The sequence below is a fragment of the Taudactylus pleione genome, unplaced genomic scaffold, assembly GCF_031769625.1.
Source record: "Taudactylus pleione unplaced genomic scaffold, aTauple2 ptg000078l, whole genome shotgun sequence".
In the NCBI taxonomy this organism is placed as follows: Eukaryota; Metazoa; Chordata; class Amphibia; order Anura; family Myobatrachidae; genus Taudactylus; species Taudactylus pleione.
Window position 1 is genome coordinate 4,260,411 of NW_028284480.1, and position 15,475 is coordinate 4,275,885.

Genomic DNA, 15,475 nt, shown 5'->3' on the forward strand with positions numbered 1-15,475 from the left:
TGCATGTATCTTATTGTAAAAAGCTTGTTTAGTGTTAATGTTAAAAAAAAAATGACATGGGGTTCCCCCCTAAATACACAACCAGCCCCGGACTTTTCATATCCAGTCCTGGTTGTGTGAGTACAGGGAAGAAATTGCGTATGGTTTCCCTGTACTTAGTGCAACCAGCACCAGGCTCTGATCCGGTCCTGGTTCTGGAATTACAGGGGAAAAAAAGCGTAGGGGTCCCCTGTAATTTCCACAACAAGCACCGGACACTTTCTAGCGGGGGAGTAATGTCACAGCCAGAGAAACCCTATCACTGGGTTTTCCAGCCGAAACATTACTCCTGACCGCTAGTCAGCCCAGGCCGGGGATCCCTGGGGAGTTGGGGACCCCCACAATAAAGGGGTCCTCCTCTCCAGGGCACCCCAGGCCTAGGCTTGATAGCCTAGGGCCATCCCCGGCACCCGAGGGCGGTGGGTGCCGGGTTGATAGTGTAAAAGTTTAGTGTAAAAAGAGATGTGTAAACATTGTCTTTACGAGTAGAACTGCAGGTCCCAGCAAGCCTCCCTTGCATGCTGGTACTTGGAGAACCACAAGTACCAGCATGCAGGACATTAAGTGCCTGCTGGTATCTGTAGTTCACCTGTAAATAAATGTTTAAATAAAGACAATACACCCACACCGTGACAGTATAGGTTTAATACATACATGCATACATACACATACTCCTCTACATTACCTGGACCGGTCCTCTTCTCCCTGTAGGCATCCTTGGTCTTCGTAAAATTACAAAACGAAAAAAAAACTACCTACGAACTAGGTATCATCCTTGAAGGATGATACCCCCCGAATGACAGGCTCAGATGCGGCTTTTCCCTTTGTAGTGCCGTGTCTGAGCCCCCGCCTCTCTCAGCCAATGAACGGCTCCAACCATTTAAGTAAATGGTGAGAACTGCAGGCTATCCTTTAGTAACCCTGCGGCTCTCACCATTGTCTTCAATGGTGGGAGCCATTCATTGAGATGCTGGATACCGCACCTTAAGCTGGGTGAATGGTTGCGGTAACTGGCATTCTGCTACTAAAGTGTCAGCTGCTAAGCATGAAAGCAACATCCCACCCGACACTTAAGTCTGATTTCTGCTCGCACCTCGGTAGTGCGCGCAGAAATCCTGTAGTCTGACTTAACAGTGCTCTGAATTAAATAGCTCCCTGGACTATTCAGCATTGTGTGAGATGAATTGCCTCCTTAGAAACCAAATTCATGACTCCCATATTAATCCAAAGGGAGGCAGTGCAGTGTTCTTCCATTAAAGCATACCATCTAACAAATACTGCAATAACTTTGTATCTACGTGACTTGGCCATAAAATATTTTACTTTATTTTGTGCTAAAAAAAAAAAACTAATTATGGCCCTGATTCAGACCCACTCGCAAGCGGCTGTCTGCTCGCAAGTGGGTTGATGTTGTGCTCTGCGCATGCGCACGACGGCGGGAGCTCCGTCGTGCGCATGCGCCAGACGCGACGAGCGAAGGACTTTCCTTCACTCGTTGTGTCTGATCAAAGGGGGCGTGCTGTCGATGTTGATTGACAGTACGCCCCCTTTGGTGGGCGTGCCGGGGGCGTGCCTCCCTGACGGGGGCGTTCCCAAGGGAACGCCTACCGTCAGAAGCCGGCCCACTGACATCACTAGTGATGTCAGTGGGAGTGATTTTGGCTCTGATAGAGCCAAAATCACTCCGGGCCTTGCGGTTGAAAACCTCAACCGCAGGCTCCGGCTCGCAGTTTCGATGGTCGCGATGGTCAAGACCATCACGGCCATCAAACTGCATGCTCGTATAGGCTGTGGGTGGTGACCCACAGCTATACGAGCGTCCAGAAGGACGCTCCATAATTATGGAGGGCGGCCCTCATTCAGAGCGTGCGCTCTGCTCAGAGCGTACGGCTCTGAATGAGGGCCTATGTCGGTACTACTTATAATCACTCACAATGCAAGACTGACTCAATACAATGCCTTGCTCCCGACACCAGGGTAATCTCCACAACTCCAAAGGGCATATTTACTAAACATCATATTTCCCAAGTCGATGATAATTTGACCGATGATTTTTAAACGTCAATAGTAATTAATTACTATTGCAGTTTGAAAAACATCGGTCAAATTCCATCATCTATGGCTTTTAAAATACGATGTTTCATAACTATGGCCCTGATTCAGAGCCGGACGCTCTGACCAGAGCGCTCGCTCTGAATCAGGGCCCTCCTCCATTAATATGGAGCGTCCTCCTGGACGCTCGTATAGCTGTGGGTCACCACCCACAGCATATACGAGCGTGCAAAAAGATGGTCGCGATGGTCTTGACCATCGCGACCATCGGAATTGCGAGGGAAACCCTGCGGTTGGGTTTCCCAGCCGCAAGGCCAGGAGTGATTTTGGCTCTATCAGAGCCAAAATCACTCCCACTGACATCACTAGTGATGTCAGTGGGGCCGGCTTCAGACGTTAGGCGTTCCCATGTGAACGCCTCCGTCTGGCAGGCACGCCTACCAAAGGGGGCGTGCAGTCAATCAACATCGACAGCACGCCCCCTTTGGTGCGAGACCCGGAGCGATGGAAAGTTCTTCGCTCGCTGGGTCTTGCGCATGCGCACGACGGAGCTCCCTCCGTCGTGCGCATGCACAGTGGGGACCATCGACCCACTTGCGAGCGTACTGCCGCTCGCGAGTGGGTCTGAATGACCCCCTATGTCCCCAAATGTATCAAGCACCTCTCTTCTGGAAGATCAATGCACACAGCTTTAAGTTTGGACTACATGTGGACTAAGGGCCTGATTCAGAGCCGCTCGCTCTGAATCAAGGCGTTTTTTTTTTAATTTTTGGTGCGGCCTCCTGGCCGCTCGCATAGCTGTGGGTGACCACCCACAGCTATAGCGAGCAGCCAGGTTGATGGTCGCGATGGTCAAGACCATCGGGCTTATGACGAGACCCTTGCGGTAGGGTCTCGTGGCTGCAAGCCCCAGAGAGCTTCTAGCTCTAATAGAGCCGGAAGCTCTCCCAATGACATCACTGGTGATGTCAGTGGGGCCGCCCACAAACGACAGGCGTTCGCTTGGGAACGCCTCCGTTTGTGAAGCCACCCCCGGCCACGCCTACCAAACGGGGCGAGCTGTGAATCACCATCGACAGCTCGCTCCCTTTGGTGCGAGACCCAGAGCGACGGAGCACCTGTCGCTAGCCGGGTCTCGCGTATGCGCACGACGGAGTCGGCTCCGTCGTGCGCATGCCCAAGTGGGCAAACATCGACCCGGTTGCGAGCGCTCAGCACTTGCGACCGGGTCTGAATCAGGCCCTAAGTCCATCTAAATCAGGGGGTGGCCAGCCAGTCAGAGGCAGAGGCAAAGAGCAAAAAAAATATCTGTAGCCATGTTAAAGAGCCGATATCATGCGTGGCCTAGCTGTCACAAGGCCATGCCCCATTTTTGTGCACACGCTTTTGGTATGACATTTGCAGGAGCATGACCTTGTGTCACACCCCTGTAGTTGTGCCCCATTATGCAATGTCCCCTGTAGTTGTGCCCCATTATGCAATGCCCCCTGTAGTTGTGCCCTTATGCAGTGCTTCCTGTGGTAGTGCCACTTATGCAGTGCCCCCTAAAGTAGTGCCCTTAGTACTTAACTGACTACACTGGTCATCACTTTCTCCACGCAGTCAGAGCTGCCGCTTACTGGATTTAACTTAATCCAGCAGGCGCGCAGGCTCCTCACGTCATGGGCCGTGTACTGCATCACTGGGAACGTTGGCCTCTGAAGCGATCAGAGGCTTCTTTAGCCAGCGTTCACAGTTGCAGTGGCGTAGCAACGGCCCCCGCACCCCCACTTAATCCAGCCCCCAAGCCACCGCGGGGCCATTGTTACGCCACTGCCAAGCCGCATCACAACATAGAGAGAGGCACGGGCCTGATCTAAATAAAGGACAAAAGAGCTACAAGCCGCCCTGACGACATAACATGCCTCAGTCACGTCCCTAGTAAATTGATAGGTTAGTAAATTAATCTAAACTTACACTTAGAGCCGGATTCAATTAGCCGCGAAAAGCGTGTTTTGAGGCAAAGTTTTCGCCTGCTTACTCAATGTGCGCACCCGCTTTTCGCCCTATTCAACTGTAAAACAGGCAAACACGTTATTGGCAAATGCAGCGAATAGCGGAACTGGCGAAAAGGTCCTTTTTTGGGGGGGAAATCAGTCTCTGTACCCCCAATAAAGCCTTACACCCCGAACCCCCCCCCCCGGGAAATCAATATAGAAGTGTATTAATAACCCTAATAAAAGTAATTACGGTACTTAAATTGAGTCAAAGGGCTGTTATATGCATATTTGCATAAGTGTGGAAAAAATGATGGAAAACATTATTTGGGGGGGGAATAATTGCTGTAGTTAAAATGGGGGTACATTAAAATGGATACTCGTATAGTGCAGATTTCAAAAATAAAAAGTACAAAATACACCTGCTGCAGCCACCTGCAATCCTAAAAACACCTGTCCCATCCATACAGCACCCCAAAATACCTGTCCCAGGACTTTAGACCCATTTTCCAACACTCTACTTTTTTTGTCCCAAAAAAGACATGTCATTTTTGGGGTAAAAAGATATATATATATATATATATATATATATATGGTTTTTTTTTTTTTGCCTAATTAGTCATTAGGGGGTGTCCAAAGGGGCCTGAACCAAGTCCCCACGTTTGTACCCCTCCCAAAATATGGATTTTGCACTTCTTTACCCCTGCCTTTTGATGGAAACTTTTTTGCCTATGGATATTTCACCTAGGCGAAAATGTCCTGGAATTGAATAGGGTGATACTAAAACTTTTCGCCGATCGTGGCTTTTCGCCTCTAATTGAATACGGGCCTTAGTGGGAAATGTAATGGGCTCCAATTTGAAAACAGTGCAGATTTTTGTTGATGCTTGCTGCAAGATTTAAAGGAGCAATTTTATCAAAGGCAATACCAGTCACGAGTTGTAATCCCGCAGAAAACCAGAGCTTCCCCTAAAAGTTAATTTGTATGAGATCATTCACAGTAACGTCTGTAACTGAAGGTATTTGTTCTATAAGGTAGTATAGATTTACAAGCACACCAGATTTTGTGCAATGAGTTTAGATTTTATTTGTTTTATAACCTGTGGTCTTTACAAATTTCAAACAAAACTATTTCTAAAATTTCTGTTCATTCTGGTGACATAACTACATTTAGTGAATTTTATATAGAGGAAGGCAAATTAACATAATTTGTGCCAACAATAATTTATGAAATAATCCCTAGTATTGTAGCAGATTCAATATTATTTAAAATGTTACTCTGTTACTGCATGGGAACATTTATACATATTTTTGTCTAGATTAAAATGAGCTCTGCTCTCTCACATTAATGTAAAAAAAGATATTTGGTGCAATTTTTATACAAAAATTTCCATATTCCCCCCACACTGTTTTTAACAGCTATTTTTTTGTATTGTATTAACTTGGGACAAATAATTATACATGTATATATTTTAAACCATGTTTATTAAGAGAACAAAAAAAAGTTGTCTAAATTCATACACAAATTAAACATTAAATAAACAAGGAATGGAAAAAAAAAATCCATAAATATTTTTTACAATTTTAAGAACAAAGTGCCCAATTTTACATACTTTTATCCTGCAATTGTTAACATCTTTACAAGAACTATGCCATATTTATAACTATAGTCACCTTTTGATGTCTATAAGCAGCATAATTACATAGCACATGGAGAACATCTGATGAGACATGATTGTCACATGTAAGTGTTCTGCTCAAATGCCAGATTTGTGGAAAGACCAGTAAAGTCAATGAAATGGGGTCTAGTGAGGTGTTGCCAGATACCAATATAATGCAAATGTCAGTGACAGATAATTATTAATAGTAGGATAACAGAATTGCACTGCTTAGTATGAAAGTGAATGGGGACTTTCATTAGTCATGCTTCAAGAATTAAATTGGAACATGTCAGAATGATAAATGGCATACAGCATCTGAGAGAATCCATTAAGGTATGTCACACATGGTAACATTTCTTGTAGTCTTGTCTTAGAACTGTCTGTGTGACATCCCATTTAGATTGTACTCAATGACTAGGTTTTACTACAAGATGATTGCATGCTTTCATTTCAGTACCCTCCACAGCCACAATGTGACCTCTTGTTTCCGAAAAAGGAAAGTGCCAGAACAAGAGGTTATGAAACACTGAGGAAGATGGGGTTGATAATAATGTGTACACTTTATAGTGAAAATATACTACAAGATTGCCCATAGATGGCTAAAAACATATCCCATGGCTGTCATGATGCACATGTTGGCAGTGGTCACCAGTTGTACCCCCACAAAGGCTGCCGGCACACATTTGCACCTAGTACAGGCAGCCATTTTGTGGACTGGATCCATCTAAATAAAAGGACAAAAGGGCTACAAGCACTACTGGCATCATAACATGCCTGATTTATGTATATTGATTTACACATGCCTTGGTTACATCAGGCTTCTCCATATATTATTGATTTAAACATGCCTTCATAAGATATTAACCCTTCTCAAAAGGCGAAAGTGTAAAGAAAAAGCCCATACATTTAAATCCCCTAATGAGAATGCAGATGTTTGCGATCTCCTAAATACTTCACAATGTTTATTTATAGCTTACTTTAGTTGAAACTATTATATAGCATGTGCAGTTTTCTGTCCATATAAAATACAGCAGTTTCTTTGGGTCCTGCAGTACTACAAGTGACCAACAGATGGTACTGCTGCTTTCAGTACATGTGCTAGTATTGAAATGCTAAGAAAGGAGCATGTAGCAAAGATACCCTATGCAGATTACAGGGTACATGAAGTTTATTTTGGAAGCAGTGTAGTGTCAGGCTGAGCTCTGTCACTTCTTCATTCATTCTTTCCTCCATTTCTTTCTCATTTATGGCTTGCAAGAGGAACATCACATCCAGTGCTAAGTCAATGATATGGCCACTCCGCAAATGTGTGAAACTATAAAATAAAACAAGAGTTTAATATACCTGATAAAGACAAAAACACAACAATATAAAGCGTGAAGAAATGTTGTTGCATAAATGAGGCCCATCCATAGCTGGGTGTAAAACAAATGAACATTGAGCTATTTCACACTTGGAGAAACCATTTTGCATTACAAGGGGTACAAATACATTTACTTATTTTGCATGCAGGGTAAATACTGTCTGCTTTTGCATGTAGCCCTTCATACAGCTTTGTTTTAATATTGCAATTTAGAGCTCAGCTAGGACACATTCCTTCCAACTCTGAGGCCGGGTACACATCAGAATGATGTGTTCCTGGCCGATCTGCCGAGGTGACATATGGCACCGTGCGTACACCCCATACAATGCAGTGGTATGACGGTGCAATGACATGATGAATTTAGAAGCATAGCATTGTACGCTATCTTTTGATTGACCATGCAGCACGGCCAACCAGAAGATATCGGAAACGACCCGCGGGAGCGCACAATTGCCGGGACACACTAAACGATCTTCACGATTTGTCATTCCAATTTGGAAATGACAAATCGTGAAGGTATTGATCTAGTGTGTGGCCTAAATGTCTCTACAAATTTTACATCTGCCCGACTTACAATGCAACATGGTTTTGCCAAGGTGCAAATTTGCTCCTTTTTTTTTTTGTTTTGCTCTCAACTTTGAATCAACCACAATGTGTTCAGTATTAGCTCAACCTCACTCCCTTTCTTATTAATAGCACATAATGAAACACTACCTTTTTAATTAGCTGAATAATTATTCAGCACTAACTTTATACAGAAAATTGTGATCACTACAATTGGTTAAACTAAATTTTGCTTCAGTCCTCAAAATGGCTGCCTCCATTATGTGAATATGACGGATCTGCTATAACTTATATCACTTTCATGACAGATTTTATTGGCCGGCAATATTAAATGTCGCAGCATGGGTGTTTACTACTGGCTACATTGTTATGTGTGTGTGTAGAGATAGTTCTGTGAAATGAAATATATTAACCAACGTTATATTTGAACAGTTCAATTACAATTTAATTGCCATGCACATAGAAATTATTTCACACAAATTATAGGTCATGGTGGAAATGAGATACCTTGAGTGTTTGATTCCCTTGATATTTAGTACTGGAATTACTGTCAGTTGTTCATCAGCTGAAACTTCCAAATGTAATTCAGCACGATGAATAGGAAGACTGAAAACATCAATGTCAATGTAGAAGTTGATATCTCTTCCCCCTATATCCAAACAAATATCCTATTAGTTAGCATGTGTACAAAGTCACACAGCTTACATATTGTTGTATTATATCCTGTAAAAAGAGTGATAAACTCACAAGTAGAAAGTAACCCATTTTTTTAAATATGACTATGATATGACTGTTTTTCAAACACATTATTGGTAAAATAGGGATCAAGGCACGTAAACATCACCAAAAATGATAAAAAACAAAATAAAAATATAGCAGTATAACCTTTTAAAAGCTATTTAATCACGGAGGCAGACATATTTATTAAGCCAAGTAAGTAGTATTGATCAAACACAAAATGCCATATGCTGGAAAGATTAAAAGCAAAATTGATTTACAAATTATTTAAATCCTCTCAGGAAATACATTACTAGGATCAATGACATTGTAGCTGAGGATGGGGCACTAACACTTGCATACGTATGGTACATTGTAAACGGCAATGCTTTGGTCAGGCCACACAGACTGCTACTGGTAATGGCATTTAAGTGAAGACCATATGACATTTAACAGGCTGTTTATTGAAGTGTGGGGAAATGCTAATTAGTAATACCACCAATTGTCAAAATAACATACTAATATAACAGATTACATGACAAATACTGTGCAATGAGTAAGGTAAAGGGAATTTAATACTCAAATATAGAAGAACGGGTTTAGGAAGCAATCATATAAATACAGACTACCACCATTAAATGACAACTATGGGAGAATAATACATAGGAACTACTTTTTATATAGTGTTACTATCTCAATATATATATATATATATATATATATATATATATATATATATAGAGAGAGAGATTAACCTTTGCAAAATACTTTTGTTATCTTATTGTTCATTTACTTGAAATGAACGCTTACTATCTATAGAAGCTTAGCATATAGATCCTAAAGAGTACTCAGGTAATGTTTAGCAATATACCCGGGGAAATACATATAGGACAGTAAATATCAGCAGTTTAATTTGAAGGCTCTCTGAAACCGCAGTCCTACTCTAGACAAAAGGACAGGATAAATGTTCAGCACCATAATTAGTAAATGTGAATGATATTAAGACAACTACCTTTGTTTAAGGTTCCTTGGAGTCCCTTTATCCTTCTGCAGCTGAATCCCAGTTTGCAGCACCTGTAGATCCTGCTCATGTACCGGAAAAGGTTCTGTTGGGGGAATGTTGGCTTAAGAGGCCCAGTGAGGACTCTGAACATGTACACAGAGCTGAGGTCTTGATGATCCATAGAATCTTGCCATTGCATCCATGATTGGTTCATGTAGTTGCATTGTGACCTGTGGTATTTTAGAATATCCTGTCCCTTGGACCATCTGTCAGTCCTGAGCATTTCAATGATTTTCTCCATTCTTTCGTTGCTCTGAGTTTCTGATCTGGGTTTCTTAATATTGTTATGCTCCACTGCTCTTCCCATCTTGCTATGATCTGACATGTGTCCATCAGTATTCCTTGAACTCATGGGGAATGTCCAGGAAACCTGAAGGAGGACACAGAACCAAAGCAAACCTGTACACATCTCTCTGGCTTTGAAAAAAACTTTAGCTAGCTTTGCTAGTTCAGTTTAAATACACCAGCCCACATGCTCCCCTCCAAAGCCTCTTTCTCATGATGTGTCATGAGGCATTGAATGGAAAAGGAGCTTTCATAGAGGATGATGGTGTCAGATCTCGGAACAATGTGTTTCTCATGCTGTGATAATGACTTGTTTGCACAGCTACCATTATGGTAATGACAGTCTTAAGATTTTTTTTTTTCCCTCAAGTTAAAATACACTGCATGGGAGAGACAGGGACATGCATTTTGTGATGCTCCGCCAGTCCTGGCAAGAGTCGGCTTAAGCCTTAAACAAATACAGTAAGATAAAGAGGAACAGCAAAGTCCATCTTATTTGTAGGTCCATTTCTGGGCAATAAATACATAGCCATTTCAAATACCAATATTAGGCAAAAGAGAATACCTTACTTATACTCTTTATTCATAGGAATGGGCGACAGTGTTAATAACTATGATCATCATTCACATGACCTTTCTGCATGGTGATGAAACAAATTAACTGGCACATATTAAATGATACAACTCCAAGATCAGTGTTTTGCTCACCATCAATCTTTCTAGGACAGTGACAGGATTGGGAAGAGGGATAACCCTACAAATGTCACTGACAGAGTACTTGGTTTATAATAATGACTAATTGTAATGTATTACAATACATTCATTGTTACTGGATGTAGTTCTCATTATTTATTGTTTAATGAGTCTTTGAAGATAATAAATGAAAATGCTAAATTATAACTGTGTACAGTGGCCATTTAAGGTAGGTGTACTATGTATATGAATATATTAAGATTGTGTACTTCATTATGTTAGATAGGTAGAATACCAAAATACACTAATTATATATTAGCAAGGGAGAGAGTATAATAGAGCTGTATTGTCATCATATTCATCAGTGATGCTATTATGTTGAGAAGACTTAAGGTGCGTATCCACTACCCAATTACACAGAGCGATTGAACGATAATGACATCACTATCATTCAATCGCTTGTTACTCGGGCAGCATAATGTCGGCAAGGACCAGCGATGCGCGTTCACGCTGGTCATTGCCGGCATCGCTCATCGCCCGAAAATTCTGGTCAATCTGACGATATCGTAAGGTTGATAATGTTCGGGAATGAGGGAGGGTGTCTACACTGAACGATATATCGTTCAGTGTGGGCACTGTGCAGTGTAGTGAACGATAACGCTATTGTTCAGTCTTTTCACTGTCGGGTAGTGGATACCCGCCTTTAGTGTAGTGTGTAACAGTATTATATTGTGTATCATATAATTGTGTTAGGCAAAAGTATGTACATTTGCTCCCTCAAAGACATTTTTTATAGGATTTTTTTAATATAATTCTGCTTTTACTGAATATCCACATAATATAGAGATTTGCGCTCCCCAACAACAAATTGTCCCTGTAAATTATTTAAAAAATTACATAGAATTTCAGTTTTTGCAGGGAAATATGTGGGCAGTATAGAAGATAAAGAATAGAAGAGTGTGTACACAGCATATTGAAAAGCACAACAGTTCTTCCATGTACCGCTGTCAGGGAGAAAATAAATACATCACTAATGTGGCACATTACGTCAGTACATTTCCAGTAGGTACTGTAGAAACTGAATGTGAAAGCAAAGATAACAATCACTGGACAATGCAGGCGTATTTTATACATCTCATGACACTTTGTTGCAATCCATATAATGTTCTGCTTAGAATCAACATTTATTGGCTATCTAAAGGAATTAACAATAAGTCTGGACAAACATATCTGCAAGTTACAGAGCTGCTGAGTAGCCATACACATTGCATGAGACACAATGTACTCTGATGAAGAAAGGTGTGAGGCATAATTGAAGAGAGGATGGTGAATGGAAGCTCTGAGTGCAGGCCTGAACTTGTCCACGGTGATAAATAATATATACAGAGACAAGTGACATTGGAAGAAATAGATACAGAATTATGTTTTCCCCATCTTTTGGATGTGCAATTTGCCTACTTTAATATGATGGATTTCTTACTAACAAGTGATCATAGCATGAAATAGTGTATTGTGTGTTGTTTCATATGAGACTGATGTGTCCTTACACATCTTTGCTGCAGTCGCTATATAAAGCCACTCTCAGCGCGCCAAGTCCAGTGGGCTCTGCCAACGCCAGGCGTCTTTTTTTCCTGAAAATGCATCTAAGCGGCAATGTGGTGCGACTAGGACGCGTCAGTAAACTCTGCTGATTAATTTGATATGCAACACTTGTATATCTGTGTGACAGTCTCTGAATCTGTATACGAAGTGCTACAATGCAGCGGCCGAAAGATCTGTTGTGCTTCATATACAGACTCAGGTGCACACAGATATACGTCGCATCATATTGCGACTTAAGACGCATTTTCAGCAAAGAAAGACGTCTGACGCTAATAGAGTAGCGTGGCACCTGGCGGCCCACTAACACCAGGCAAGTCGCGCTGCATGGTGTATTGAGGTTAGATGTATGAGGACAGATTTGTAGATAGTTGCCTACATTTTCCTGTAGCGTACTGCAAGCTCTGCAGTTATTATTATCGTTTATTTATATGGCGCCACAAGTGTTCCGCAGCACCTTACAAAGTACATAAACAAATAAATTGACAACGGACTTACAGTAAAAAATAGGACAAGGACATGGACAATATACATTGATACATAAGTGACCATAACACCTAGATATGCAACAGAGCGTAAGCAACCAAGTGTTAGGTGCCCTGGTGGGGGGTAAGAAGTAGGTGAAAGTAAAGTAAGGAGAAGCACAAGAGGGTAGAGGGCCCTGCTCGTAAGAGCTTACATTCTAAAGGGGAGGGGCAGACAAACAGGTGTGACACAGATGGGGTAAACGGAGGAAGGAGCATGTTGCAGCAAGTTAGGATGGGAACTGGAAGGCTTTGATGAAGTAGTACGTCTTGAGAGCCCATTTGAAGGATTGTAAAGAGGTGGAGAGTCTGATAGGGAGAGGGAGAGCGTTCCAAAGGTCAGGAGCAGCACGGGCAAAATCTTGGAGGCGGGAGTGGGAGGAAGTAATCAGTTGGCATGAGAGACGGCGTGCATTGGTTGAGCGAAGGGGGCGGCCAGGAGAGTGGAGGGAGATGAGGTCAGAGATGTAAATGGGAGAGGAATGGGTGAGGGCTTTGTAAGCAAGTGTGAGAACCTTGAATTGGGTTCTAAAAGGGAAGGGGAGCCAGTGGAGGGCTTGTAGGAGAGGGGAGGCAGATGTAGAGCGTTTGGAGAGGAAGATGAGCCGAGCAGCATTGAGGACAGACTGGAGAGGAGAGAGATGGGAGTTGGGGAGGCCAGATAGGAGAAGGTTACAGTAGTCCAATCTGGATATAACCAGTGAGTGTATGAGGGTTTTGATGGCATCCTGGGTGAGAAAGGGTCTAATCTTGGAAATATTTTTGAGATGGAAGCAACAGGACTGTGAGAGGCTCTGGATATGTGGTTTGTAGGAGAGGGATGAGTCCAGGATAACTCCAAGACCGCACCTTGGGGCTAGAAGAGATAGTTGTGCCATCAATTGTTAAAGAAATAGTGGGAAGTGAGGTTATGTTGGAGGGTGGAAAAATGATCAGCTCAGTCTTAGACATATTAAGTTTAAGAAATCGCTGGGACATCCAGGAAGAAATAGCAGAGAGACAGTTGGAGATACGAGTGAGGAGAGAGGGGGAGAGGAAAGGTAGATCTGAGTATCATCAGCAGAGGTGATAATGGAGGTCAAAAGAGCTGATGAGTTCACCTAGAGAGGACGTATAGAGAGAGAATAGTAGAGGTCCAAGAACGGAACCTTGGGGAACACCTACTGTAAGAGGCTGTGGTGGGGAAAAGGAGTCATGAGAAGAGACAGAGAAGGACCGGTCTGAGAGGTAGGACGACAGCCAGGAGAGAGCAGTGTCACGTAAACCAAGGGAGTGAAGGATTTGCAGCAAGAGAGGGTGGTCAACAGTGTCAAATGCAGCAGAGAGGTCAAGGAGAATAAGCAGAGAGTAGTGGCCCTTGGATTTGGCAGCAAGGAGGTCATTGCTGACTTTTGTGAGGGCAGTTTCAGTGGAGTGGAGAGAACGGAAGCCAGACTGAAAAGGATCAAGGAGGGAAGGAGTTCTATTAAGAAGTGATCTTGCCCATAGCAACCAATCAGATTCCAGGTATTATCTTCTAGAAGGTGCTAGATAAATGAGAAGTAGAATCTGATTGGTTGCTGTGGGCAACATCACTTCTTAAATAGAACTCCCATCTTAGTAAATTTACACCTAGTCATCAACACAGTGCTATGGAAAATAAGTCTTTCAGTTACATCCAGACTGACATTATTTTTCTGTTTGTTAAAAATGGCAGACGCATTTCCAGAAAAAAACTTCTAAGTGGCAATGTAGTGCAACTAGGACGTACCAGGAGACTGTGCTGCTTAATTTGATATGCAACACCTGTAGGTCTGTGACCCTGGTTCATCATGGATCACAATTGCAACCATGTACGCATATCGGTCGATGGTGCGTACTATCACAACTCATCCAGAAGTGTGGAAATACAGCGGTCCTCGTTCTCCATGTATTTACCGGTCATTTTCTAAATTAATATTAAAAAAAAAGCTTCCGCTTGTAAGAATCTCACCCAAATAAATGGAGAGGCATTTTCACTTTGAGGAGTAAAGATACTTTCATAATCAAATAAATAAATTTGTTTGGATGCAGCCTAAAACAATAGAATTGTAATGCATAATGCGAGTCTAGCATTACTTTCCCAGTACACGTCATTAATGAGGCTCAGTTCTTCAGAATACAACATTTGGGAAATTTGCATAATGCCATGAAATGAGATGATATAACGCAAAGGTTGAATGATTGTTTGAAAACAAATGGGGTTCTCTAACGGCATTTCTGTGCAAACTGCATCTCGTCACCAAACAAATCATAGGTTTGATTAGATTATCTTAACTGTTCTAGACAAAAACTAAACTAATATTATAGCTGTAATCTGATTGACGTTACAGTACTTTTATTTTCTTGTACTTAATCTCCAGGGTGTCATAATGTATATTTTCCAAGCAGAGTTCAGAAAGGTACTATTTCAATAAATGCTTAAGATCAAAAGTTCTTCCTGAGTAACAGAATTTTACATGATGATTTGCTTACAGGTCACTTTGGTCACCAAGGGCAAAGCGATAGACACAGGACCACTCAATAATAAAGGTAAAATGAAGGGGACTATGAATGGTTCATATTCATTTAACACACACTTTATTGTTTATAAAAAATATTTTGATATCATTGAATTAGTCTTTTCAAGAGACCAGCGCGGAAAATCTGTAACACCTGGTGCCTTTAAAGTAAAATGTCCTCGTCCGTATCAATAGGTCTAATAATTTGAGGTCTTAGGCATTGTTATTCAAATCTGAATTACATCACAATTACCAATGAGGAACATGTAGGTGTCAAGTGTTCCTAGACTGGTGTTAACTGAAACCAGTTTTAATAACACCACCCCCTAACAATCATTTCACAAAAGGATTCTGTACACATATACAGCCATGAAAAGGCAAGAGGAATAGTCATGAAAGAGGATATTAGGAAGTAGTTAAC

The 15,475-nt window shown here is 42.0% G+C and overlaps 1 protein-coding gene across 1 annotated transcript; it reads right to left on the reverse strand.

Moving 5' to 3' along the window:
* Positions 1 to 5,140: 5,140 nt before the first annotated feature.
* LOC148532384 (uncharacterized) lies at positions 5,141 to 13,907 on the reverse strand. The gene is made up of 3 exons (XM_088467907.1): positions 9,384 to 13,907; positions 8,162 to 8,303; positions 5,141 to 7,042 (listed from the first exon to the last, which is right to left on the reverse strand). The coding sequence occupies exons 1-3, from the start codon at positions 9,841 to 9,843 to the stop codon at positions 6,826 to 6,828; spliced, it is 819 nt and encodes a 272-aa protein (XP_088324033.1). The 5' UTR covers positions 9,844 to 13,907; the 3' UTR covers positions 5,141 to 6,825.
* Positions 13,908 to 15,475: the final 1,568 nt, after the last annotated feature.